Source organism: Oculina patagonica, chromosome 8 (genome assembly GCF_052425735.1).
Source record: "Oculina patagonica isolate OP01 chromosome 8, crgOcupat, whole genome shotgun sequence".
Taxonomy (NCBI): Eukaryota; Metazoa; Cnidaria; class Anthozoa; order Scleractinia; family Oculinidae; genus Oculina; species Oculina patagonica.
In genome coordinates, this window is record NC_135765.1 from 19,763,775 (window position 1) to 19,788,550 (window position 24,776).

The 24,776-nt window shown below is 36.4% G+C and overlaps 2 protein-coding genes across 3 annotated transcripts; one reads left to right on the forward strand and one right to left on the reverse strand.

The window, feature by feature from the left end:
* Positions 1 to 14,442, forward strand: LOC144663150 (box C/D snoRNA protein 1-like). 2 transcript variants are annotated; one of them, XM_078524081.1, is made up of 8 exons: positions 1 to 137; positions 3,302 to 3,408; positions 6,953 to 7,038; positions 7,533 to 7,636; positions 10,395 to 10,463; positions 12,938 to 13,018; positions 13,482 to 13,562; positions 14,217 to 14,442. In XM_078524081.1, the coding sequence occupies exons 1-8, from the start codon at positions 37 to 39 to the stop codon at positions 14,347 to 14,349; spliced, it is 762 nt and encodes a 253-aa protein (XP_078380207.1). In that variant the 5' UTR covers positions 1 to 36; the 3' UTR covers positions 14,350 to 14,442. The 2 variants fall into 2 exon arrangements, with proteins under 2 accessions (XP_078380207.1, XP_078380208.1); XM_078524082.1 differs by having other exon boundaries at positions 24 to 133.
* LOC144663151 (eukaryotic translation initiation factor 4E type 2-like) lies at positions 14,335 to 24,723 on the reverse strand. The gene is made up of 10 exons (XM_078524083.1): positions 24,563 to 24,723; positions 24,391 to 24,466; positions 21,532 to 21,606; positions 21,140 to 21,286; positions 19,518 to 19,622; positions 18,288 to 18,365; positions 17,399 to 17,473; positions 16,818 to 16,879; positions 15,915 to 15,989; positions 14,335 to 15,168 (listed from the first exon to the last, which is right to left on the reverse strand). Exons 1-10 carry the CDS (start codon positions 24,577 to 24,579, stop codon positions 15,126 to 15,128), a joined length of 753 nt encoding a protein of 250 aa, XP_078380209.1. The 5' UTR covers positions 24,580 to 24,723; the 3' UTR covers positions 14,335 to 15,125.
* Positions 24,724 to 24,776: the final 53 nt, after the last annotated feature.

Below are 24,776 nucleotides of genomic sequence, written 5' to 3' on the forward strand. Positions count from 1 at the left end.
GTTGCGTTGACCAAAAGTATAGCGGGCTGATACAAAATGGCGGACACATCGGCGGATACGACTCACATGTGCTGTGAAATTTGTGGCAAAAGCAATCCAAAATATCGCTGTCCTGCGTGTGCAAAGCGAACGTGCAGGTAACGAATGCAATTTGAAATGATGTTTTTACTTTGTCTTTTTTGAATTTAGATGGGAAATAGGCTATTAATAGCCAACGATAAAATGATGTCTACAGTATGTGGTCCTTGGTCCGCGAATAAAAGTGATAAACTTGAATATCTTACCTGAATCAAAACATTATCGGCTGAAATTTTCCCTGAAGATAGCTTTTATGATTCTCGAGTTAATTCCAGAGTGGCAACTTTCCTTATGAAGTATTTTTCTTGTAATTCGAAAAAAGGTGATCGTGTTCGCTGGCCCTTGGTCCGCGGTTGTGGTCCTTTATCCGCGAGTCACGTAAACAAAGTGAAAATACTGTAAATCGCAATAATTTTCAAAAAAGTTGCAATGTTTTAGCAATATTTAAGTTATTCTTTTCTATTTTTGACATTTTTAAGCTTCAGTCTTGCTGGAAGTCGTTGTTAGGTGCGAGTATAAAACAACCAGTATATTCTTCAGATTTCTTTCAGACCGAAGTCTCCAACGAAACCCGCGTCTTAATTTCTTCTCTTTATAACTCTCCAATTTAATTTTGAAACATTTGAAGCGAGGATAAATGCCGTAGCACCAATGCGTGCACCCAGTACTTAATATTTTTCTGAATGATCGTTGTTTTAGAACACTTTTTTAATTCACAGTCAAAAGTCACGGACCAAGGACCCATATGCGAAAATTGTTTATAACTTTCATTAGTCGCTAAACCGAAAATTTGCAACTCTGCAGCAAATTTCTTCGCAGATTCTGAAATCTATTGATATATTAACCTGTTCTCCAAAAAAACACGTTATCCCGTTGCGTTTTATCTATGCACTAGCTTAGTAAACGCGACCATGTAATTCACGGACTCGCGAAAAGTTGAAATTTCAAGAAAGGCAAATTTACCTGTCTGTTGACAAGCATGAATTTCGCATCGTAACTGACAGTAAAAAAGCTGAAAATTTAACATACCAAAGAAGAATAGTCAAAGAATCATTGGAAACGTTCATTTTTTGCCGAAGTTTAGATATCGAGGAAATATTAAATCATATTCGAAAAAGTCGCGGACCAAGGACCTCACGGACCAAGGACCACATACTGTATGGTTTGGAAATTATTAAGACAGATCTAGCACAGAGTTTATTTTAATAAACTCACTTTGTAGAAGTTAAGCCTCTCAATTACCCTGAATTTTTTCTCCCTCTCCTATATTTCAATGTTGTTTTTAAGTGCAAAAAATGAAGTAAATAGTGGAGTTCACGTAAATGTCGGGCACTTGACACAACTCACCCACACTTAAGCTTAACTCGTCTAAACACGTGTTTTAACAACAAGGAATGCATAAAAATTATATGCTGTTACATTAATAGCAACACGCTTTTACATCGAGAACTATTAGAGTGCCTTTTAAGCCTGGGCCAAATGAGGATGAGAGTTGGTGAGAGTTTACTCTCATGAGAGTTTTCATCAACTCTCATCAACTCGGGCCAAACGAAAAACAAGAGTTCGTCAAACTCTCATCAACTCTCATGAAAATTTGAGCAAGTTCAAAGTCAATGAGAGTGCATGAGAGTCGATAAAAGTGCATGGAAGTTTCATGCCAAAAGAGAGTGAGAGTTTGAACTCTCATCAACTCTTATCTTCGTTTGGCCTGTGCTTCTTTACATCCTTTATAGTATACTGTAAGATTAGTAAAATTAAACTTATTATTATCATTATCATAAATGATAATAAACAAAGCGAGAGTGATAAATGATTGTCGCAGTGAATTTCCAATTTAAGCAATTGGAATAAAGAAGCCTGAAAAAAATTCAGGGCTTCAACGGGATTCGAACCCGTGACCTCTGCGATACCGGTGGGATGCTCTACCAACTGAGCTATTGAAGCCACACATTGGGAGCGAGGTCAATTGTGAGTTCTCACAATTGACCTCGCTTAAAAACAAAGGGACACCAAATTGTACCAAGGATAAAATTGAACCACAACATATATAGCCCAAACTAAAAATGCTAAAATTGCAGTCAGGGATTGACATCATAATACAAAATTTGTGCTTGACCCTGACTTGTGCTAACGTTAAAAAAAAAACTTTAAAGACGTTTTGACCAAATAACTTCGGCTTTCATTGGTTTTTTAAAAAGTCAACGGCTTTCTAAAGGTTCACAGTTCTGTGCATGCTATGCTAGCAAAAAGATAACAAACAACCACTGCGGGTGAATCCTTGACTACAACTCACATCACCCAGCGCAACACAAGAGGTCAGTCGTACACACACTCCTTAACAGAGCTCAAGAAATTCCATCAACAAATGCAGAAAGATCAAGAGGGAGGAAACATGTCATCAAAGTGCTAAGAGATCACAACTACCCTCTGTATTTTATCCAGAGTTGTAAGTGCTACCACAACGCTTTCGCCGTGATTCAAGTAACAAGGACACTTTGAGTGCTAGCACATCGTCAACATCCAATTTGGTTGTCCTTCCATGTGTCATAGGTGTCTCTGAGAGAATTTCATGAGTGTTGTGTAACAATGACGTTAAAGTGGGACACAAACCTTTAAATGTTTTGCACACATGTTTCCCAAGACTAAAGTACAAACCTTCTGCCTTGCAGTGCAGAGGTGTTGTTTATAAGATCGGCTGTGTTGACTGCAATTTTGTGTACCATGGACAAACAGACAGAGCCTTGGAACCAAGGTTTCACATGGAAGGGCGGTTTGGGTTGGAGACAACAATTCCGAGGTTGCACAGCATGCAAAGGCCCTCGCCATAGCATAGACTTCAAACACGCGATCATTGTAGACAAGGCTCGCAACTTTCACGAGATACTATTACTCAAAGCCTGGCATTTGCAGAGAGATAGCAATGCAGGAAATGAACATATTGACGTTCCGGATGTAATCTTGCGCAGAGGTCGTTTGTTATCTTTTTGCTGGGGTAGCACGCGCAGAACTGTGAACCGTTAGAATGCCATTGGCTTTTAAAAACACTGATGAAGGCCAAAAGGACAAATTTCTAGTAATTAATCATGGTGCTAAATTTAATTTACCTTCTTGTAGTTACAAAATTCATGAAGGTCATAACTAACGTTTTCAGTATCCCTTCCAATATTTGCAAACAGTGATTTCTTCCAACTATTGCATTAACTACCTATTATTGTCTCTTTAGTTTAAGATGTGTCAAATGTCACAAGATGCAGTTTCAATGTTCAGGAGTACGCTGCAAGACAAAGTATTTATCCCTTGATCAGTACACAAACAGTAACTTGCTATCAGGTGAGCAGAATGCTTTTAACCCTATCCAGACTGTGGGGTGGGCGGAAAGTGCCCGCGCTGACTTTGAACGCTTATAACTTTTTCAAGATTCAACCAAACACTGCCAAACTTTGCGAGTTTATCTAAAATTTATCTGGGAATAATTTGGTAGGATAGGTTGTTGTGTCAGGGACTTGACATCACCATGGCAATGGCATTTTGACAGGCATGTTTTCCCAAATTTGTAATTTTTGTGTTTCTGTTAATGAAAAATAACCAATAACCTTTTTAAGGGTTTTTAGCACAGTTTTAATGATTTTGAGTACTTTGCAGTAATTTTGGGCAGTTTTCTGACGTTTTGGAAAATTTCTTAGTCCAAGATGGCGGATCCAAGATGATGGATCCAAGATGGCGGCTGTTTTGACATTATGATGTAATTGTCACATGATGTGATGTCATCATCCCACATGACGTATACCAAAAGATATATTTTCGGACATACTACAAGGCTGCTGCCTAAGGAAATTTTTAAGGAGCCCTTTGGGCTCCTAACATCAATATTTAGGAGCCCGAGTCATTATGTTAGGAGCCCAGCTTAAAAGTTGCCGTAGACAAATCTGGGGTGGGGGGGGGGGGGTGGGGTGTGGTCAACAATGTGGTCTTGGAGAGGGGCCCAGGGAGTCAACCTTCCCCCAACATTATTGCTATAATATACATGTACCCGAATGTCCCCTAGGGGGTACTCCCTATAGTGGACTATACTGGGAGGCTTTGCCCAACCGGGATACCTTTTTCAGGCTGTAGGTATATAAAAGGATAGGGATTTTACGAGTTGGAGTATACAAAAGGGGGGGGGGGGGAAACTGGTTTTTAATTAAGTGAAAAATAAGAAAAAAGATGTAGTATTTCTTCTGTTGGTATGTGAAAGGGGTGCCATCTTCATTAGGGGGTATATGGTTTCTAAAAGGGTAAGGGACACTTTCACATACCAAAAATGGCAACCTTGTTCATGAGATCCTGGGAAAGACGTTGCAGAAATGGTTCATGAAAGGGTAAGGGTACCCTCCCCATAAAACTTTTACTCTGCAGCAACCTCAGAGACCCGGAGAAAGAAGTTGGATAAGTCATCAATATCAGCAATATCTTTCCCCCCTGTGGGTTAAATCACTAGCTGGGCTGGGAGAAATAAACCAACAATGAAAACTGACATGCATTTAGTTGAGAGCGTGAAGGGTTAATTCATTTGTTAAGCCAGTGCCAGAATGAATGGATTTCATGTACTTTCATATGTTTTTCACTTAGAAAATCAATGTACATGAAACAGAAAAATCCAGTTCAATTAATATTTTAGTAATCAAGGTTAAAAAAGAAGCAATAATTAAGAAGGTCTATTTTTCCCAGGTTTAGAAAAAGGTAACGAGAAGTCAAAAACACCTGTGTAAACACTTTAATTAAGTTTTGATCTTATCTTTGTTACATGATAACCAGTTGACAAAAATAGAACAGAAAAATTAAGTTGTGAAAACACTTCAAATTACTAATCTTATCAAATAAGTTGTTTATAAAATAAATGTAGTAACAAAAGCAATATATTTTAATCAAACTGAATATCTGAGCAGGCAAAAGGACTAAGGTTTCTAGCACAAAAATTTGCTAGTCACGGATCAATGCCTGAGAATGCTCAGGACTGCTTATAAACGTGAAAACATGAAACAGTTCGTTGAAATTAACAACCTAAGTCCACAAAAAATCGGCAGCAGATATGAAATGTCACATGAAAAGAAAGAGGCATACATTTTACGTCCTACTAAAGTTTAAGCCTGTCGGAAAGGTTTTTGTATCAAGCTTTTGCAGATAAAAATTATTTCACACCTGATCCATGACTGCAGTAGCAAACAGATTGATTTCACTTTTGTATCCGTAAATATTTCTTCAGATTCACTTTGAAAATTCTCCGAAACGTCAACGAAGCAAATGAAATGTAATCCAAAACATTCCATATTTGGAAGTAAGGCCCAGTCCTAAACACTTGAAAACGAATGGTTTTCGAAGTTGCTGAATTTTGCAAACTAAGACATGTTACGTACTTAATACGCCAAATGCAAACAATTTCAGCGTTTCCGTTTTAAAATGGAACAGTTGTTGTTTTTGATGGGATTTTTTATGCCAATGAAACAAGGTTACAAGGAAATTGAAGTCAAAAGTTGGGAGTGGAAGATCAATGTTTAGGCGCCCGTGCGGGCTCCTTGAACAAAAATTTAGTCGCCCTCTAATCTACTCCCCCTGGATGGAATGCTAGTCCATTGCAGGGTTACCCCCCAGTACAGTAAAAACCCGCGTGTAAGAACCTGGGGATTTAAGAACCTTCTGGCAGAAATTTGCTTTTTTAAGACTCCAAAATATAAGAACCCGTTTAGCCAAACAAATTCCAACAGGTTCTTATATTTGGGGTTTAACTATTTAATTTATATATTTTTTTACCAAAAACCAAAAAGGTGATGTTATATACAGTACTGTTTCATTGATCAATTAATGTCGTTGGACTTTTGGCAACATGGGTACATTAGTAAATATTTATAATGAAGAACAGACCATTTCTGATAATCAACAACAATGTCTACTCTGTAGAAATTAAGAACCTAATTAAGAACCTACTTAGCCTAAACTGTCAGTAAGTACCCCATAATACAAGAACCTGTTTTGCCAAACTCTGAAAAAAGTAGGTTCTTACACGCGGGTTTTTAAATACTGTATTAAATAATTTGATGACCAGTACCCATTTTAAACAACTGGGTGGAGAGAAGCACTAGCACCAAGTAAAGTGTCTTGCCCAAGAACACAACTCAATGACCGGGACCAGGGCTAGAATCCAGCACACTAACCATTTGGCCACCACGCCTCCCGTGTGCTCGTAAAAAATGGCAGTCAATGTAGCTCTAAGGTATAAAAGAAATTTATTGTCTATTTTTTGCTAGAAGCCTTGTTTGAAGAAAAAAAACATTAAGTTCTGGTTCTAGTTTTTCCCATATAATACATAATAATTCCAGCTCTGTTTGGAAGAAGGAGGAAATAATTGCCCTATGGTTGACTATTTATCAACAGATGGAAATAAAAAAGCGACAGGGTGAGGGTTAGTTCAAATCACCAAACTGGGAATTGCATTATAAATTCAGATTTGCTCTGCAAGTTATGGCTTACGTTTTCAATTTTGAAGCATGATTCCCGATTTGGCAATTTGAACTAAGCCCATCATTAATTTCTTGCAGTCTGTTGATAAACAGCTGATTACCTCATTTTATATGGAAAAATGAAACTGGAACTTAGCAACTTGCTCGAGCAAATTTGAATTGAAAGTTGCAAGTTGGATAGACCATACCGTCAATCAATATTTGGAACATTGCACCGCAACATTGCAGAGTTCCCATCAAAAGAACATATAGCTAGGTTTGACTGTAAGAAGCAAGGAAGCTCTCAAAAATCTTATCTTATAAGAAAAGAGTTTAATATCATAGTTTCAATTGCAGTAGTTATTATTTTTTTATTTAATATATGTTTGAATTTGAAGACTATAAGTTCTTGGAGGATGTGGATAGATTTGTATACACTGCAGCACATGATAGCCACAGCAAAAACAGACGTCAGAACTCTCAGGTGTGTTATATAGGTTCATTTGCTTAGTAGTATGTGCAATAAAAGTACACTTACTGTTAGTTGTATACTATGTATAGGATTCTCTTCAGTCTGGTTATGCTTGACATTACAATCAGAGGTACCTTGTCTATTGTCTATTTTAAAAACACTTTGCCCGTGACAATTGATAGACCGATTGTTATTAGTAGGATTCATCTGATTTACACTTTTAATGTCACTAGATATTTGTTTGCCTCTGTTGTAAGATTTATGATGAGGTATTTTTAATGATAAACTATTATTTCAGTCACTGACACAAACTACTGAAAAAAAATTCCAAGTTCTCCCAACAACACCTTTGACCTTCTGTTCACCAGTCAGATGCACTAGCACTGAGCTACAAGAGACTTGTGGGAGTTATTACTAGGTTCAAAAGTAACAAACTTTAAACCTAATGCTTAGAGGTATTTTAAGATTTTAATATACATGTATGTAGTATTGTTCTTCGCTTTCAGATTTTGCATCTTCGCCGCAAGGCTAAGCAAAGTGGTGTGAATTTGAGGCTAATGCCTGTGGGGATGTCCAAAAGAAAGGAGAATACATCAACGTTTAGTAGGAAGTACGTCAAATGCCAATCACACATATCAGCCTGAATAATTTACCAGACTATGACCCTTTTTTTATGCCATGGAACATTGCAAAATAACATACAGTGTATTGGGCCTAACATGATTTACTCACTGCCTCATTCAATCCCTTGCTTAGATGTTAGCTATTTTTAATCCACCTTACCAATGCCAGAATGTACCTTATTCTTACTAATTTGCATGTACATACTTAAAAATTCGAATTAATATATTGTTTTTGGATGTTTTGGCCACTACCGTTGCCTTCTTCAGCAAGATAAAAATGCAAATGTTCAACGACATCCTGTTAAAATATGTAACGAATGTGTGATAAAAACTAAATGAACTTTCCGAGTGCAACAAAAGTCTCTAGAGCATTCTTAATGAGTCTATGAATTCTTAATGCTATTGTAAATGTTTGGTAGCGCTATGTGTTCGTTTATAGCATTCCTATCTCGCACAGAATGCCAAGCTTCAAGAATTAGTCGTTGTTTCCACACCGTTGACCTGTCAACAATTTCGACGCTCTCCAAATCTATTTGATGGTCGTTAAGCATATGGTGTTTTGCCAACAAAGAGTTTTTATCCAATGTTGCGATGGCCTTTGCATGTTCTTTCATACATGTTTTAAGCGTGCGTGATGTCTGACCAACATGCCTGGCTACAACCCGAACATTTTTAATGTACATACTTGATTTCACAAAATTCGGAGCTGTATTTTAGGAGTATTTATTTTGGCCATTTCTAGGAAAAAGTAAACAGAAGTGTATTTTTCTCAACCTTGCCATTTCTTTAATTCCCCAAACCCTGATTTGATTCATTGTTAAAATGGATTATAACTTCAATCAACAAGGAAACACTAGGATACAAGGGCCAGGTTAAAAAGGAACCTACAAATAAAAAATTAGATTACTGTACTAAGAAGGTTGGGCTGATTTACAAGATAAAGATAACAGTGAATCAGAGGAAGACGTCGTTGATTTCTTTGGAAATGTCTGTAGAGTCTCTTATATGGCAATTTAAACTGTTATGGGGGTCACATGAAACTTTTCATTTTTAGTGCAGAATGCACTATTGTGATGGTTTGGTGGGTTGGCGTTTGCTAAACCCCTAAACCACTAAACCACTAAACCACTAAACCACTAAGCCACTAAACCGCTAACGCGGTGTAAACTTTTAATCACCAATTAATTAATTAATTAATATCAATTAATTAATTATTTCTGTAAAGGGGGGAGGGGATGGAGAGCACCTGACCGTGTGCCCTTGGTAAATCGGGGAGTCCATTACGATACTTACAATTGAAGAACTCAAGGTATATATTTGTTTCAGAAAGCACTATGCTCTCCTTGTGGTACAATTCTTTCTGGAAAAAAATACTTTGTGCTAAACGCATGCGCAGATCAGTCTTCATCACGAACATTGCGTTTTTCTTCTGCAGAAGGATTCGTGTAGACCCCGTGGCCCCAAGTTAAAACCACAAATTAATTGAATTAGACAGTAAGGCGTCATAGCAGATCATGTGAAATAATTCTTGATATGGCAATGCTGTTTTCTTAGAAAAGGTGATCTAGCATCTCATAATTAATTGATAACCTGATAACATCTGTGTTATAATCAATGTCGCCTTCTTTGCAGAAAATAAATCACGTTACCATAGACATCATGTTACATCCGTTTTCGACAAAAACAAAAGTATGTTACATGTTTTTGACAAAAACAAAAGTATCTCGTTTGCTGTTTCAATAACAAACTGAAATTCAAGCTATCGAAAATTAAAATAACAGTGACGTGTTTAGAAATTTTGTATTAAAGCCTAACGTGGTGTGCTTTTCAATGCGGTTGAATTCCTGTAGAATCCGTGGCGTTAATTTAATTAGACTTAAAAGGCATCACAGCGATCTGCGAGAAAAAAACAAGAATATCATGTTACATCCGTCACTTCCTTTCCTTTCATTTGTTCTCCATCAGTTGAACTAACCTCCGTTTTATTTTGTAAAACCTCTGCCGCTTTAGTGTTTGAACATGCTTTCGTGACGGTTCCGACATTTCTTGAAAGAAATCTTCACACTACGTGCTTCTCGGCTTCATGCTTGAGTGAGCGTGTGACGTGTTCACAGCGCTTTCGTAAATCGTAATTAGGTATGCAAAAACTTGCACCGGGATTTTCGGCGTGAACACCTGATAACCAGGAAACAAATATCCTAGCTGTACTGCGTTTTAAAAACCCTTTCGAAAAAGATGTTTTTTTAATAGATTTGTTCTTTAGTTTTGAGAATCGTCTTTCGTGCAGTTTAAACCGTAACTTAATTAAATTAAACAAATGTCATCGATGTCGCCGTAAAACAAACAAAAAACAAGAGTTTCATGTTACGGCATTTTCAAGGAAAACAAAAGTATTTTGTTACAAACGAACAAAAGTGTCGTGTTACGTTTGCAAAGATTAACGTAAGGAACACCTAGGAAAGAATACAAGTAGCCTGTGAACAGTTTTTCCGAAAGTAAAGTAAAGCAAATAAACACGAACATATATAAAACATCATACTTTCAATTGTTCCATATTGCATTCTGCACTTACCAAATCATCGAGATTTTTGTTTTTTCTCATGGTCTTGAGAAATTGACAGAGTTCCATTTTGAAAAGCATAGTTGTAGCTCCAGTTCAAGATATGAGATTCTGGAGTCAACAGTAATTATATGATTGTAGGTGATTTTCCTGTGTTATAATACAATAATTTTCTGATATTTTAGAGAAAAATGTATAATGTGGAGAATTCAGTGGCTGTTTCCTCAAGCTGGAACAGAGTATGTTGACAGATGGTAAGAAGTAACATATAAATGAAAAATGGTTTACTTAGGGCCTGATTTCATGGCGAATTTCAGCCCGGGCTGAAATTTCAACCTGGTTTGCCGGGCTGAGATTTCGGCTCGGCTCCCAAAACGAATCTTCTTGAAAAGATGCTGGCGTTTACGATTAAAGAAAGTTTCATACCGGGCCGAGTTACAGCCCGGGCTGAAATTATCGCAGCCGGGGCAAACAGGCTGAAAAACCTCATGTAATCACATTCAAATTTCAGCCCGGGTTGAAAGCTAGCTTACGGATGCGCAGTGATGGTTTTCAATGAAAAAAATGGCTGCCCCAATTAGTTTTTTAGTTTTAACAGTGTTCAACGCGGGCTGAAATTCTCGACATAATAGCAACAAAATTCCAGCCCGGCAAACTGGGCTAAAATTTCAGCCCGGGATGAAAATCGCCATGTAATCAGGCCCTAAGGGTGTACCGGTAATTTTTTGCCGCGTACACATATACCGGAAAACGGGACGACCTATTTATTTGCGTTGCATTTCTGGTTATGTGTATAGGGTTATAGGGTTCACCATTAATCAATGGTGAACTAATTAGGCAATATTGTTCTCGGTATTATTGTTTCCTTTGTATTTCCTGGATTAATAACCCCAAAGGAGAGATTGATTGATGACCTGTTTATTCTCTTCAGGCAAAAGAGCCACATTTGTGCCAAAGAAGTTTTAAGCCTGGTCTTCACTAGCGATGCAAGCATAAGTGCAAGCACAAGCGCCAGGATGACAGCTTTTGTTTTAGAGTAAAAATGGTTTCGACCCAAGCATAAGCTCAAGCGCATTGCATTTTAATCCTTGTGCTTGTGCTTGTGGCAAGCATATTAAAGCACAAGGATTAAAATTTCTCCTTTTCTCTTGTGTTTGTGCTTGTGTTGCTAGTGAAAACAGGCTTTAGGGCTGTGCAATTTTTCCTGTTTGTTTGTTTAAGAAAAAATGACCGTGAATCTAAAGCAAATTTGACTCTAAAAAATATTACTCAGAATATGTGTGAAATTGCAACCACAAGGTGAATGTGGTGCAAAAGAAAAGATTTTCCAAATTTTTAACTTTTTGTAATAAACTCACAGCGCAGCCAATACCCGATTCCCTCTATAGCGCGCGCCTGCAGGGAATCATGGTAGTTGTATTCATCAGACCATGTGCGAGACTCAGCAACGTGCATCGTTACTGAGTCTCGCGCACGGTTTGATGAATACAACTACCGTGATTCCCTGCAGGCGCGCGCTATAGAGGGAATCGGGTATTGCATGTACCCATACGTTTGCTAAGTCATTTACCAGAAAAATTTTGAGGTCTCGATTATTTCAAAATATATTTTATTCCTCACAGAAATATGAATGAATTTTAACATTCACTCTTGTTGCTTGTTTGCTTACTTTCTTGTTTGTTTGTTTGTTGTTTTTGTTTTTCGGGGAATCTTTTTTTAGAGAATACTTTTGTGCACCAATTTGAAATTTCCTGCTTGGCAAAAATTCTGAAAGCTTGAGATACAAAGTATTTTTCCCAGAACTACCGATTCTCATTACCCTTTGATTTCCTACATGTATTTTTTTTTTTTTATCATACTAATCTAAGATATAAAAAGTATAAATAATTAGAAACCACCAGCATACAATTGAGGCTATTTCAGCCTCATCTATAATTTTTCCTGTTAAAATCACTGGTTGTATCAGCTTTATCCTATTCTGATGAGCTACATCCCTTTCACAACTCAATAAAAACTTTGTTCTGGTATAAAGCCAGTACAGGAAAAACTTCTCGAGCCTTTACAGGTTTTTCCGAATGTGTCTTGATGGTTACCCAGGGGATTTGGGGGTTATCGACGCATTTATTTATTTATTAAAGACACCAAAAACATTATTTTTAAGAGAGTTTTAGAACATTTGAATTTTTAACTTTTTAGCATGTCTTAAGTATTTTTTTTTGTTTTGTTTTATATACTATAATTCACATAATTAGTTCTTATATCGTTTTAATACAATTTTATCTTGTTTTCATGTAAATATAAATTCTTAGATATTTTTTAAACTTTTACATCTGTAAATTTAGTTAGGATCGGGCAGGCGAAGAGCCACTCTGTGGATATACTGCCCGAAGTGCCATTATTATTATTATTATTATTATTATTATTTGAAACTGGGTATGCATTAGAAATGCGACAGGTATACGAGTATGTTACAAATAAATATGCCCTAAATATCTTGTTACTTCCTTTATGTTTTGTTGTTTTTGTTATATTTTTTGTACTTGTAGAAAGTACTTAAACTTTCATACAATATGGCTCTACTAACTGGGTAATATCTGAAATTATATATTGGATTTTCTAAACAGCAGTCATGTAAAACAGTATCTTAGCATTTTTTCATTTTATTTAACAGGATCATCGTACTATTTTTAGGCTGTAACAATAATAACTGTACATTATGTACATACAGGGTGTCAGAGTTAGCCATTGTAAGAGATGTCCTTAAAAAGTACATTGATCCTGAACATGCAGATGCTGTTCACAAACAAAGGTAACATTAAAATCTTTGTTAGTTAGTTTTTTTTTTAATACAAGAAATAACACATGGTTGCTTAGAGACTGCCTTGTTGGGTAAATTTATCGTGTAGAGAACTTTGTACACTCGGTTGAATCTTGATAACTCAAACCTTCAAGGGAAAACAAAATAGGTTTGCGCTATCAGGGTTTCAAGTAAGCGAGGGTAAAATCAGTGAGAAAAATTACCTGGAGGGGAATTAAAAAGGTTCGAGTTGGTGGGAGGTTTGAGTTTTGAGGGTTCGAGATATTGAGTGGGAGTTGACTGTATCTCTGTAAGTCAATCCATTAAATATTGCATGCTTTTTTAAAAAATTAAGTTTACAGAAATTGTAACAAGCTCTTTCTGGGTTCTATTGCATGTATGGCACTCACATGACTTATCCAACATTACATTATTTACACCACGCTTACATCTTCCTCTTGTTTTATTTGAACAGTTTAAAGAACTACTGTGAGGTTGGACCCCATAGAGTTTGTGTGTTTTTAAAAAAGGAACTTCTTCCCGGAACTGAAGTGAGGTAAAGTAACTCAATGTGTTAACACCCAAACACATAATTCATCACTTGTGTTGAAATTTTTTTTTTTTTTTTTTTTTTTTTTTTTTTTTTTTTTACGAATCTTGGCAATGCATGTATATCATCCCGTGTTCCTATAGTAGTATTCGCCCGAAATTGTAACTGGGTTTTTTTGGCTGGAAGTATATAAAAGGGCCTGGACCTCATGAGCTGGAAAGGATCGGGAAAACTATATACTAAAAAACAACGTTATGGTTTAGAAAACAGATGCAACATATTTACTGCATGAGTGTAAAAGCGGTGTCATTTTCTATTAATTTTAAGGTATTTTCTGTCAAAAATTGTATATATTTATACAAGGGTTAGACGTTATTATTAGTTTTTCTTTCTCTTTCCAGCCTAAAAACAAACCATGGTAATCTTGGATTGAACTCTAGAGTTGCTACGTAAAAAACTCTGTTGAGTAACCCCAGGCAGGGTATCTCTGGATGGGGACTTCCTGATCATACGTGGACATCATAACAATTTGTTGAATAATAAAGGACGTTGATGGGTTCTGAAATTACAAATAAGACTAAACTGAACTGCCTAAGCAGAAAACGGGTTTTTGCAGCTATTACTAGAAATTATTAATGTTATTTACTGTCTATGTTCCAGGTATCACCAGCTGGATATTTCCCAGACTCTAAAGGATTGTCTAGCCCACAAGACCATCATTGAATTCCCCACATTACATGTTGTACTCCCAGACAAAACAGCAGGCTACATCAGCGAATCACTAGATACATAATCCATGTTTGGTTTATTGTAAAAGTTGAGCTTTTTTAGACAAGCATACAGTTAAAAACTATGTTGAATAATAAAAGTCAGTTTTTGCTCCATGTTCTTGGCATCTTGATTGGTGATTGGGGTGTGCTTGTTTACAATCTACCTCCTTGTTTGCACCTTTTTGTAGATTTTCGTTTCAGCTATTAAACACAAAGATTCAGGTATCTGAATCCAAAAATGGATTGGTTTCCCCCTTAAAGCCTATGTTATGGTAGTTAACAGCTCTTGAATTGTGCTTTTCCCTGGGGAGGAGTTCAAGCATCATTTTTCATTCATTGATGCTTTGGCGTTTTACTGCTTTCACTTTACTGGGTTACCAAATCTTGATTGTGGATAATGATGATGGCAATATGTCTTATTCATTCACATCAGCGGGCAATCTGCTGCTAATTCAGTTGCTCATGTTGTAAGAATGGCATTTTCACATCATGCCTCGTGCCCATCTCCTTTCCAGCCTTTTCTTAATCGTCTACCATCCATTACTTTACAGGCTTGTTATTGAGGAGTTTTAGTGCCCTCACCTTCACTGAACCACTGCATCACATTTTGGATAATGTTGATTGTAATTGGGTATGAGCTTACTCCAAAATAAATGCTCAATAATATTCTTAGCCAGTAATCAAATCTCAAGCAAAGCAGAGTTCTTGTGCCCATATTTTCAGAAGAAAGGGGAAAAAGTAAACAGACTTTTCAGCAAGTGGCTGTAGTATAATTTTATTTTAATGCTTGTATATCAGTTCATCTCATAAAGACATCTGTATTTCTAAAACTTGAATTATCCCTGAAAAATCAAAATAGAACAAACTTATTAACAACGTTAAACTTCACTTTAGACCTATTAAGTAATTAACACTTTTTATACCATGCCATCCGGCCCTATCCCCCACCAGGGGGCAAGGAACTAAGAGATACCATGCCATAGAAAATACAGCAAATCAGAATACCGGAAAGCTGTTGTATATACGATGGTATTCAACCCAACCTTCCCACCAGTGCGATCCTATTCTTCAAGAAATTTAGTAAGCATAGTTATTTTCTATGGCATGGTATAAAATAGTTACACAACACATGAATTATCCTGGTATAATATGGAATATCCCACGAGTCACTTGTATTTTCTTGGTATACAACACACCTAAAGGCTCCTGTGTATACCAAGAAAATACAAGTGACTCGTAGGATATTCCTTATTAGTTTACCACTTGAAACTAAAAGCATTGCATAACTAGTAAGGTACGAGTTTGTGTCATCTACAGTCATTGTCAGAAAGCCAGCTGAAGAGAGTATATACTTTTCAAATGTCTGAAGTGAAGTCAGAGGCTTTTCTTGCATCTCTAAACATCCCACTGCATGCAAGAACACAAACCTCTGGTACCCAAACTCCAGTGTACATAACATTCTCACGCTTGCCACAGCACAATGATAACATTTGCTAGATACAATGTGACTTCACACCTAAACTAACTATAACAAACTAAACAAGCCCACAGTTTGAGCAAGTACACTGCAGTAATTATCATGTCTTACTTTAAGCTGTTCTGATGTGCCTTATATTCCATTATTGTATTTTGTGGTAAGTTCAAAACCCTCTTGAGTGTGTCCCTGAAAAGCATAATGTTTAGCAAATATTAAGCTTAAGTGCACCATTACAAAGCTACAATCAATTTGAAAATGCAGTGAGACACTGATTTCTGGAACCTCCTAAAGTCGTTCCCCTTGGATTTGCTTAACTCCAACACTGTAATTCACTTTTCGATTTCTTGGATCCTCAATAACTTGAAACTCCCACAAACTCAAAACAATTCATTGGCTCCCGTAGAAAAAATTGACCCCTTGGAAAAGCAACTTTGGGTGCTGATTTCAGTAGTTTTCACACCAAATCTGTTTCAGGAAATACTGTACATTTCCGCATATATGCAAAAGATGCAGGAAACAGTTCTGACATTACAGGCAAGAGCTTATCACTTGTTATGTTAGTTGAGAGAAATGAGTTGAGGTGTCTAACGTATCGCCTGTATCCATTGTGTTCAAACTGGGTTTTATTTTGCCAATTTGGCCACATCTTTAAATTGCGTTTTGGTTGTAAAGAACAATCTGCATCTACCGGTATAAAAAAAAAAGGATGTGACTGAAAATGTGCCTACTAGGTCACGGTAAAACAATCGACTCTTGAGTGCGATCAACGTTTTTTTGTTTTTTTTCGATCGATGAGTGCAGGGAAAGAATGAGGGTAAAAACTGGCAGCCAGTGCAAAACAGGAGGTGCTTTATGCTCACGCTCGCTTTGCTGGTTCTCAAGCTTTCTTTGCGTTAAAAAATAGAGATTTATACAGGACTATAAAGCTTGGCCCTAGCAAAAGCAAACAACGCTACCTTAAAAGTCAATTCAACATTGTATGGATACGATTCCTGCTAGCAGTCTGCATCTCACCTTATTCGGGTTGTTGTTGCTTGGTCAGCAGCATTTCTGTTCCATATTGAGATGATGTCTTCCTAAATAAACAAGAAAATATATTGAACTTAACCCTGAACTTGGCCTTGGAGTTCTATTTTGGGACGCTTATTTATGAGCGGTACTGTATTTAATAGGATTTGGGAAATTGCTTAGTTAACTACACAGAATGTTTGCACTGAAATAAAAGTATATTGAACGAAGTTTGTGCAGTGATGTGATGGTCCTGGTCACACACAGTTAACAAGAACTTAATAAGTTGCTGTGTGCCGCTGCTCAGTGCGACCTCATTACAAACAGTGGTCATCTATCTGATCTATCTACACCTGATTGAAGAAACGTTAATCAATAAGAAGCATAAACCACAAACGATGTGTTATTGTTCATGGTTTGTGCTTTTCACAAGGTCAACATTTCTTCAATTTGGTGCATACTATAGGTTAAATCCAAAATGATCTGTGAATCAAAATTTGTTGTAGTTCTGTTACAAACACAATCACAAACAACTTGGGAATTGCTCAGGAAAAAATTAATTTCATGAACATCAGTCAGTGGCATACCTGAAATCGTACAGAAATCACTGCACCACAGACCTCACTTCCAACCATAAACTGCTCCCCAAGCATAGCCAGAATCTGCATGAAAATATACCACTGTCCAGTATATTAACTGTTGTTTGAAATTACTCCACATCACGATAAATGCAATACAAAATTATGACCATAAAATGAATAAAACAAGGCACTGCAATCCTATAATTGTGATAAAGACCTTCAACTCGCAAAACCTAAAATTTTTCTTGCAAGCCAAGTCTGCAGGTTCCAGACTTGGTTTTCCTTCAGGCTGACGTGACACCTCCTACATTTCACGCCTTTCAGGTACGAAATACAAATTCATACTCTTGCATTCATAATAATAATGCCACATTGTGGAGTCAACCATACTGCAAACTAAACAGACTTCAACTCCAAAATATACCATTAACAAAAAATTATTCAGATGTAAATTACAGACGTCATATTATCAGAAGGTTCTTGGAAAAACTGATGGTTGATTGACAACTAGGTACAAGAATGGCCAGGCCAGGCAACTTTTATAGCCGAACTTGTTGTTTTAGGATAATTTGTTGTGCTCTTCTACTTGGCATTACCCATGACCAATGTAGCAGTGAGCAATCTCTTTCTTTTCCTGGCTTGCCCCATTCCCTCCTCGTTTTTTCCCCTCATTTGCATGATTATTTTTGACTTCTTCCTGTCACCTGTAGGATTTCAGGAACAAAAACCGACTGCTCGCAGTCTATGCCCTATGTGCAGTTAATTGACAAAAACAACAAATGTGTTTGACAAAGAAATCATCTATCAGAAAAAAATAAATATATAGAAAGAAATAATTTTTGCACTTTAATCTTTTAGTCTAGTAAATAATTAACTAATCTATTTCTCATTATACCAGATTCTCCCAGCATCTTGAAGCAAGTCCTTTTCTCAGTCTTACTATCCACTTCCCTCCATGCTTGTTTGCCTCATCCTGTAATAAACACTGCATTAAATAACCAGCATACTTCCTCATTCCATGAGGTGCTTTTCAAAGACAAACCAACGTGAGAAAGAAATATTGGAACACAACATTAAAGAGGAATAAATAATTTTCCTTTCAACTTTCAACTTTGTGAACTTCATGTAAGATTAGAATGGGTTAGAAGGTAAGCAAGTGTTACAAAAGAAAGTATATACTAAAAATTTTATTTGCCGAGTAGCATGTCCCTGGCAAAATGATCAGAATATACAAATTTATTAAAACAACATCATTAATAATATATTTAACATAATCACTTTTACATTATGCTTGGAATTTGGTTGTAAGACTGTGTATTTTTTAAAGAAAATGCCATAAATTTTTAAATACAAAATTTGTTTTAAAACTTTAAGTTGGAACCTCAAGCCAATGACTGCTTCTCTTGCTGCCACTTTCAGGGCCGATGGTTTAAAATTTCTATTGTTTTTAACCTGCGGTGAGTGCTCAACTACTTCAGATCTGTCCTCACAACAGGTGGTAATGGAGTAACTAAGTGCCTTAAAACCTGTTATCATGACATGTGCAGTTTTTTTTACATTAGAACATTTCATTTCAAACATTGGACATTCACAGACAACTACTGGCTCTTTGTATTTTGCTTAGTATGATATAAAATGTTATTTGGAGCAAAAGCTCTGTTAGCCCCTCAGTAGGCTTATTCCTTTTTTTTTTTTTTTGGTTTTAAGAACTTATGATGGTGGCGTAACAAAGAGGGGGGCTTATTAGAGGTAGAGGGAGGGGAAATTATTTCAAATCATATATCAGTTACCTAAAGGGCAAATACACAGAAATAAAATAGGACTTTTGAATTTTTTAACACATTTCCATAGAATAGCAACAATATAAGTAAATGAGAGTGATAAATGATCGTCGCAGTGAATTTCTATTTTAAGAAATAGGAATAAAGAAAAAAAAAAAAAATGGGAAAAAATAATAAATGTGATTGATTTCCTTGTACTGTTGCCTTGTTGCCTTTTAATTTATAGTTTGTCCCATTTACCAATTCATGGCCCATTACTGTTAGACGGGATACATAATATGTAAGGGAGTGGGTGTTGTTGTATGGCTTATAGTTTTAAGTGAAGAGTATGGCACCATTCTTACCTCCCACATTGGTTTTATCCCATCCTTAAATAGATGAATGTCGCTATGTCCTGATAAGTCACCTGGCCTGACCAAGTAACTGTAAAATCCCCAAAACTGTTGAACCTAGGACATTAACAAGAGCACATCTCACTATATATAAGAAGACCAAGCAATCAGCAAATTGCTCTTGATTCTGTATTTTTACTTTGAATAATCATTAAATCATTAAATAAACAGATTTAAAAATTCTCACATTCACAGCAAGGCACTTTCACACACAAAAAAATTGTAAAAGGCAGACCACAAAAGTGAAATTTTTGCTGTTGCAGGCAACAAAAATTTGCGTGGAAAAACCCCTCCCAAGTTTGCTGTGTTGCTACAGTCACCTATAACACATCTTCCTTGCATTCTGTAATGATCTTAACTCACACTATCAAAACTTCACAATCATTATTTCCCTTGATGAAAACATTTTATTTCAAGGTTAAGGTTACCCTAGACCTTTGTGGGTGTCCTTAACCAAAGATAAAATTGCACACTGTTTAAAACTTAACCACCACAAAATACATTGTACAAATCAATACAAGCTTATAGACGTTCGCGCGAAAATCTTCCACCATTGCAATTTTTCTTAAACTTTCACCACTGCTAGTTTACAAGTTACTTATGTCAGAAATGTAAAAAAATGGGGGGTCACCGAATTCGTTTTCAAGATACGATATCTGAAAGAAGGCACTTATTTGGATATTTGACCTCGTCACTCGATATGACCTATGAAGCTTCTGGAAACAAAATATTTTAAATAAAATGATACAGGCCTACTCACTTTGACCGAATATATTTGAGTGGGTCTATTGAACAAATATGATTCACTTTTAAAGTCCCTTAGAGTAAACCTTGTCTTGAACAATTGGATTTGCAAACGTTCAAAATAGCAAAATGCTTCAAAATGTGACTGATTTGATCGTGCGCGGGAAGAAAAAGGGGGGGGGAGGAGAAAACAAAAAAATAATAAACTTCTAACATTCAAATTTGGCTCATTTTTTTGTCAATCGGTAGAGATCTATCCCAAAAGGTTATATATCCCGAAAAATAATTGGGGGTCCCACGTTTCAGAGAGTAAACTGGGGTTCCCCTCATTTTTTTTTTTTTTTTCGCCGCCGGGGGGAAAAATCTAATGAACTGATTGGGTATCAAATTTAGCCTTTGCTGTTCCATTATTATGTCAACACTGTGGATACTGCAGTCGCCTCCTAGGCATATCCTAGCTTGTACAAATACTGGCTGGTATAAAGCAGTTGCCTGTACTGGTGAGTCCCTGGAGACTCTTTTGGACGCAAAAACATTCCACATGAACTTGTTGTATGGGTGTAGGGCATGAGGAGAAAAAAGTCTTTGCATTCATCTCAATAAACTGAAGATGGCATAAGTCATGCCAAAACATGTCTTTTAAAAGTGTTATTGTACTTTTTAAATTTGCGATTTTCTTATTGCTAACCAGAAGTTATGAAAAAAATCTATGGTAACCTTTAAACCTTATACTGTATATTTTAGCAGATGGCTAAATAGATAACATTACATAGAATAGGTCGAGTTGAAGCACTTGCTCTTATCATGCTCATACAAACAAGCAAACTTACAGATGCAAATTTTCCAACCAGCTTTATATTGTCTGCATAATTGGTGGATGACTGAAGTTTTCCTGGTGCTCTCCGTGAAAACCAAAAAGCATATGGACACTGAAGAGGGTGCTCTCCTTCACCAACTGTCACAACTTTGTTCTCAAGCTAGGAAAAGATTCAATCAGCACTTAAAAAAAAAATTCAAGGCTACATCTTTTTTAGTAATTTAATGAACCTCTATATAACTAAGCCCTTGGTATAACAAACGATATTCTTTAGCCCCGCTTAAGTTACAGTAAAGTGTATGGAACAGTACCTCTTATCACAACTGGTATGAAAATTCTCAATGATTGTTAAATTTATATTTATTAATCGATCACAATCTAGTAATAAAAATGTTCAAAATATACTTCGGTCTGAAATTTATTTCGCCTCTCCTCTTCCTCTGAAATGCCATCACCATTGACCCCTTCATCATTTCTTTCCTTTGGAATAAGACAATATAACATTGTTAATTAATCATGCATCAAAAGGCATGTCTGAATGTTATTTCCTATATATGAATAAGGTTTATACTTTTTATAAAGAACAGTCTACAGCAACTACTTCAAAATTTAGTAAAGTTATATCTCTTTATATCAAGAAGAAAAGATACAACACATGGTGTACAAACTTTTTAATATTCATTTGTAGCCATGTTTATACTCACAACAATTTGTTGTTCATCTGCACAATTGGTGCACAAATGAGAGCTATGCGAAGCATGCGACTTTAATTAAGGTTTTCTCCAGCCACATTATCCTCCGTGCTTCTTTCTTTTTGTCAAAACCCAAATGTTTTAATAAATATATAATTTTAATGCCAAATAATTTAGCTATATGGTGAACAATAGCACATGACCTCGAATTTGATTATAAAGGGTAAGGTTCATCACATTCAAAGGTAATGCCAATTAATTTTCCCTTTACAGCTACAAAAATTCCTCTTATACTGGCATTGTGAGTAAAACATAATACAGTTGAACCTTTCTGTATGGACACCTCTCTATTATGGACAATCTCAGATGTCCCAACAAAATTCTCATATATTTATTTTCTTAAGAAAAAAACGCTATACTACGGACCCTCTCTAATATGGACAACAGACACTGAATCTCTGCCCCAGGGAAAAAATTTGTATAAACTTAACATTTTTATTATGGACACTCCAATCATCAGGCAATGATAATTTGTGTTCGTAATGCAATTTCCTGTTTGTGGTTACAAAAACAACAACCTAACACTTCATTCATCTTACTCATAGACGTTTCAAATTTGTGCTTGGTGGTAATTTTTTACCTGCAGCATTGCAGTACGGAATATTTCAAGTTACTTAATGCATTAAGCTGTCAGTACGTGACAAAGTCAAAGCAAACGTTGTACTGTAGTAAAAAACATATTAGAATTTATTTTGAAATAAATACCCACATGAGTAAGAGCCATTCTCGTTCCCAGAGCCTCCGTTTCTTTCGGTCACGTGGTCGGCGAAACGAAGGGCTCTGGTAACACTGACTACCGGATGTCGTAAAATCCACGACATCCGGTAGCGCATGCCCTCTGCATAAATGTTCGTCTGCGCCTGCTCAGTAAAAGAAAGGGGAAGGCTGGGGTGACTGAGAGAGAAGAAAGCTTTTGAAGGCTGTTTTGCAATCGTCGTTGATTTTTAACTTACACAATCGATCGTTTGAACTCATTGAATTGCATGGCTGATAGATGTGTTGATGTTGTTGTGTCGTCTCTACACGCAATATTATCTGACGGCAGATAGAAAAGTTAGAATCCAGAGGAATTGAGTTATAGTGTACATGGAGTCGTGGATATCATCAGCTGATAACATTCCGACGGTTGATGATACTATGAAATTTATTTATGGCCATGCGGAGGTATTGTAGAAAATTCAGAACCAAAAAAGCCGCTGATCGACGAGGTATCATTCTATTGAGCAGCGGTAAGAAATATCACATTGAATTTCAAAGTCTTCATGTATTCATGAACTCCATTTAGTGTGTATTGATGGTGCAAATGTTTGCAATATTTTTAATGCAATAAAAAGTACAACCGACAACGAAGGTCTGCTTCGTGAATACGTTATTCCAACAAACTCCCAGTGTTATTCGGTCTTTTTCTGGTAACATTTTCAAACTTTCCGCTGCATCTTCAATTGTTTCGATGACCGGAAGTATAACCAAAATTGCGTAGGAAGCGTTTCGTTTTTTTTACCTAATTACGCATGCAGTTTTTATCAGCCAATCAAAAAAATCATATTTTTTACCGTTACCAGGGCCACTACGTCATGTCATTTAAAAAAAATACGCGTGGCCCTGGGGAAGAGGATGAGTAAGAGCAGCCACCAAAATGCCCCTCGAAACACAAACTGTGCCATGCCATTTAAAACGTGCTATAGACGCTCAGTTTGTTGGTGGAGGTTGATATTGATTATTTTAAATCCAACCTTAGAAAACTTTCAAGGATAATCGATAGCAACAGATTAGTTCAGAAGTGTCAGGGGGTATTGAAAGTAAATCGTATGAACTGTGTAGCGGTAGCCTGGCATTGTTCTCTTTGAAACCTGCAAAGTTTGCGGTACCTGGGGTTCTCCTACTGCTGTGCTTTGCTTTTTTTCACATTACATTACGTTATGATTCATACAGTAATTTAGAAATTTATTGTTCCTATTTCACTTGGCTTCTCTATTCTCTAAATTTCTTTAAAATGTACATTATATGGACAGAAAAACAGTAAACACCGTTTTTTCTTATTGCTGGTCATTTGTTCTCAACTTTCGATAACTCGAACTCCAAATAACTCGAGCCTTTTTTCAATTTCCCTTGAAGGTTGGAGTTATCGGGAGGTGGACTGTACTTACAGATCACTGATATAATATCACTGACTGTTGGTCACCTTTCAGTTTCACCTAAAACTGTCGGCTGTCTGTCAGCCAACAGTCAGGAGACAATGGGCCAAAAGCAAAAGACAACCAACAAATGGCAGATAGGTTTTTTTTGGGGGGAGGGGAGCTGTTATTAACTCTAACCGTTTTTACATCTCATCAAATTTATAAGAATAGTTACTATAGTCACATACTTCGCTCTAAAAAGCAATCCTACACAAGCAAATAATGAATTTCTCTTACTTTGGTATGATATCATAATTTGGACACCAGTACTACCATATAATGTGGGTTCTGATGTAAACAAAACACTAAAGTGAGTATAATCTTTACATACTTACCGCGTGTTTTGATTCATATTCCTCGTCTTCCTTATCATCGGTACTGTCACCGTTATTTGAGTCGTCAAACTTGAGACTATTTTTAACAAAAAACCAAGTCAGCTATAGTTTAAATATAGAGAAGAAAATTAACTGTAGCAAGATTGAACTCAAAATCAACAAACATACTTACGCTTCGAACTTGTTCATTTCTGCCAATAAGTTAATATAAGCTTAAATATTCTTAAAAATTAGTTTTTTTTTTCAAGAAAATTGCCTCGGCTATTTACAATGATATATAATTTTCACTACGACTACTTCGTTTCACTTTGCAGAAAATAACACAGAATACTGCCTGACAATACGCATGTTTACTTTGGGTAATGCACTGAAAGCACTAGTGAATC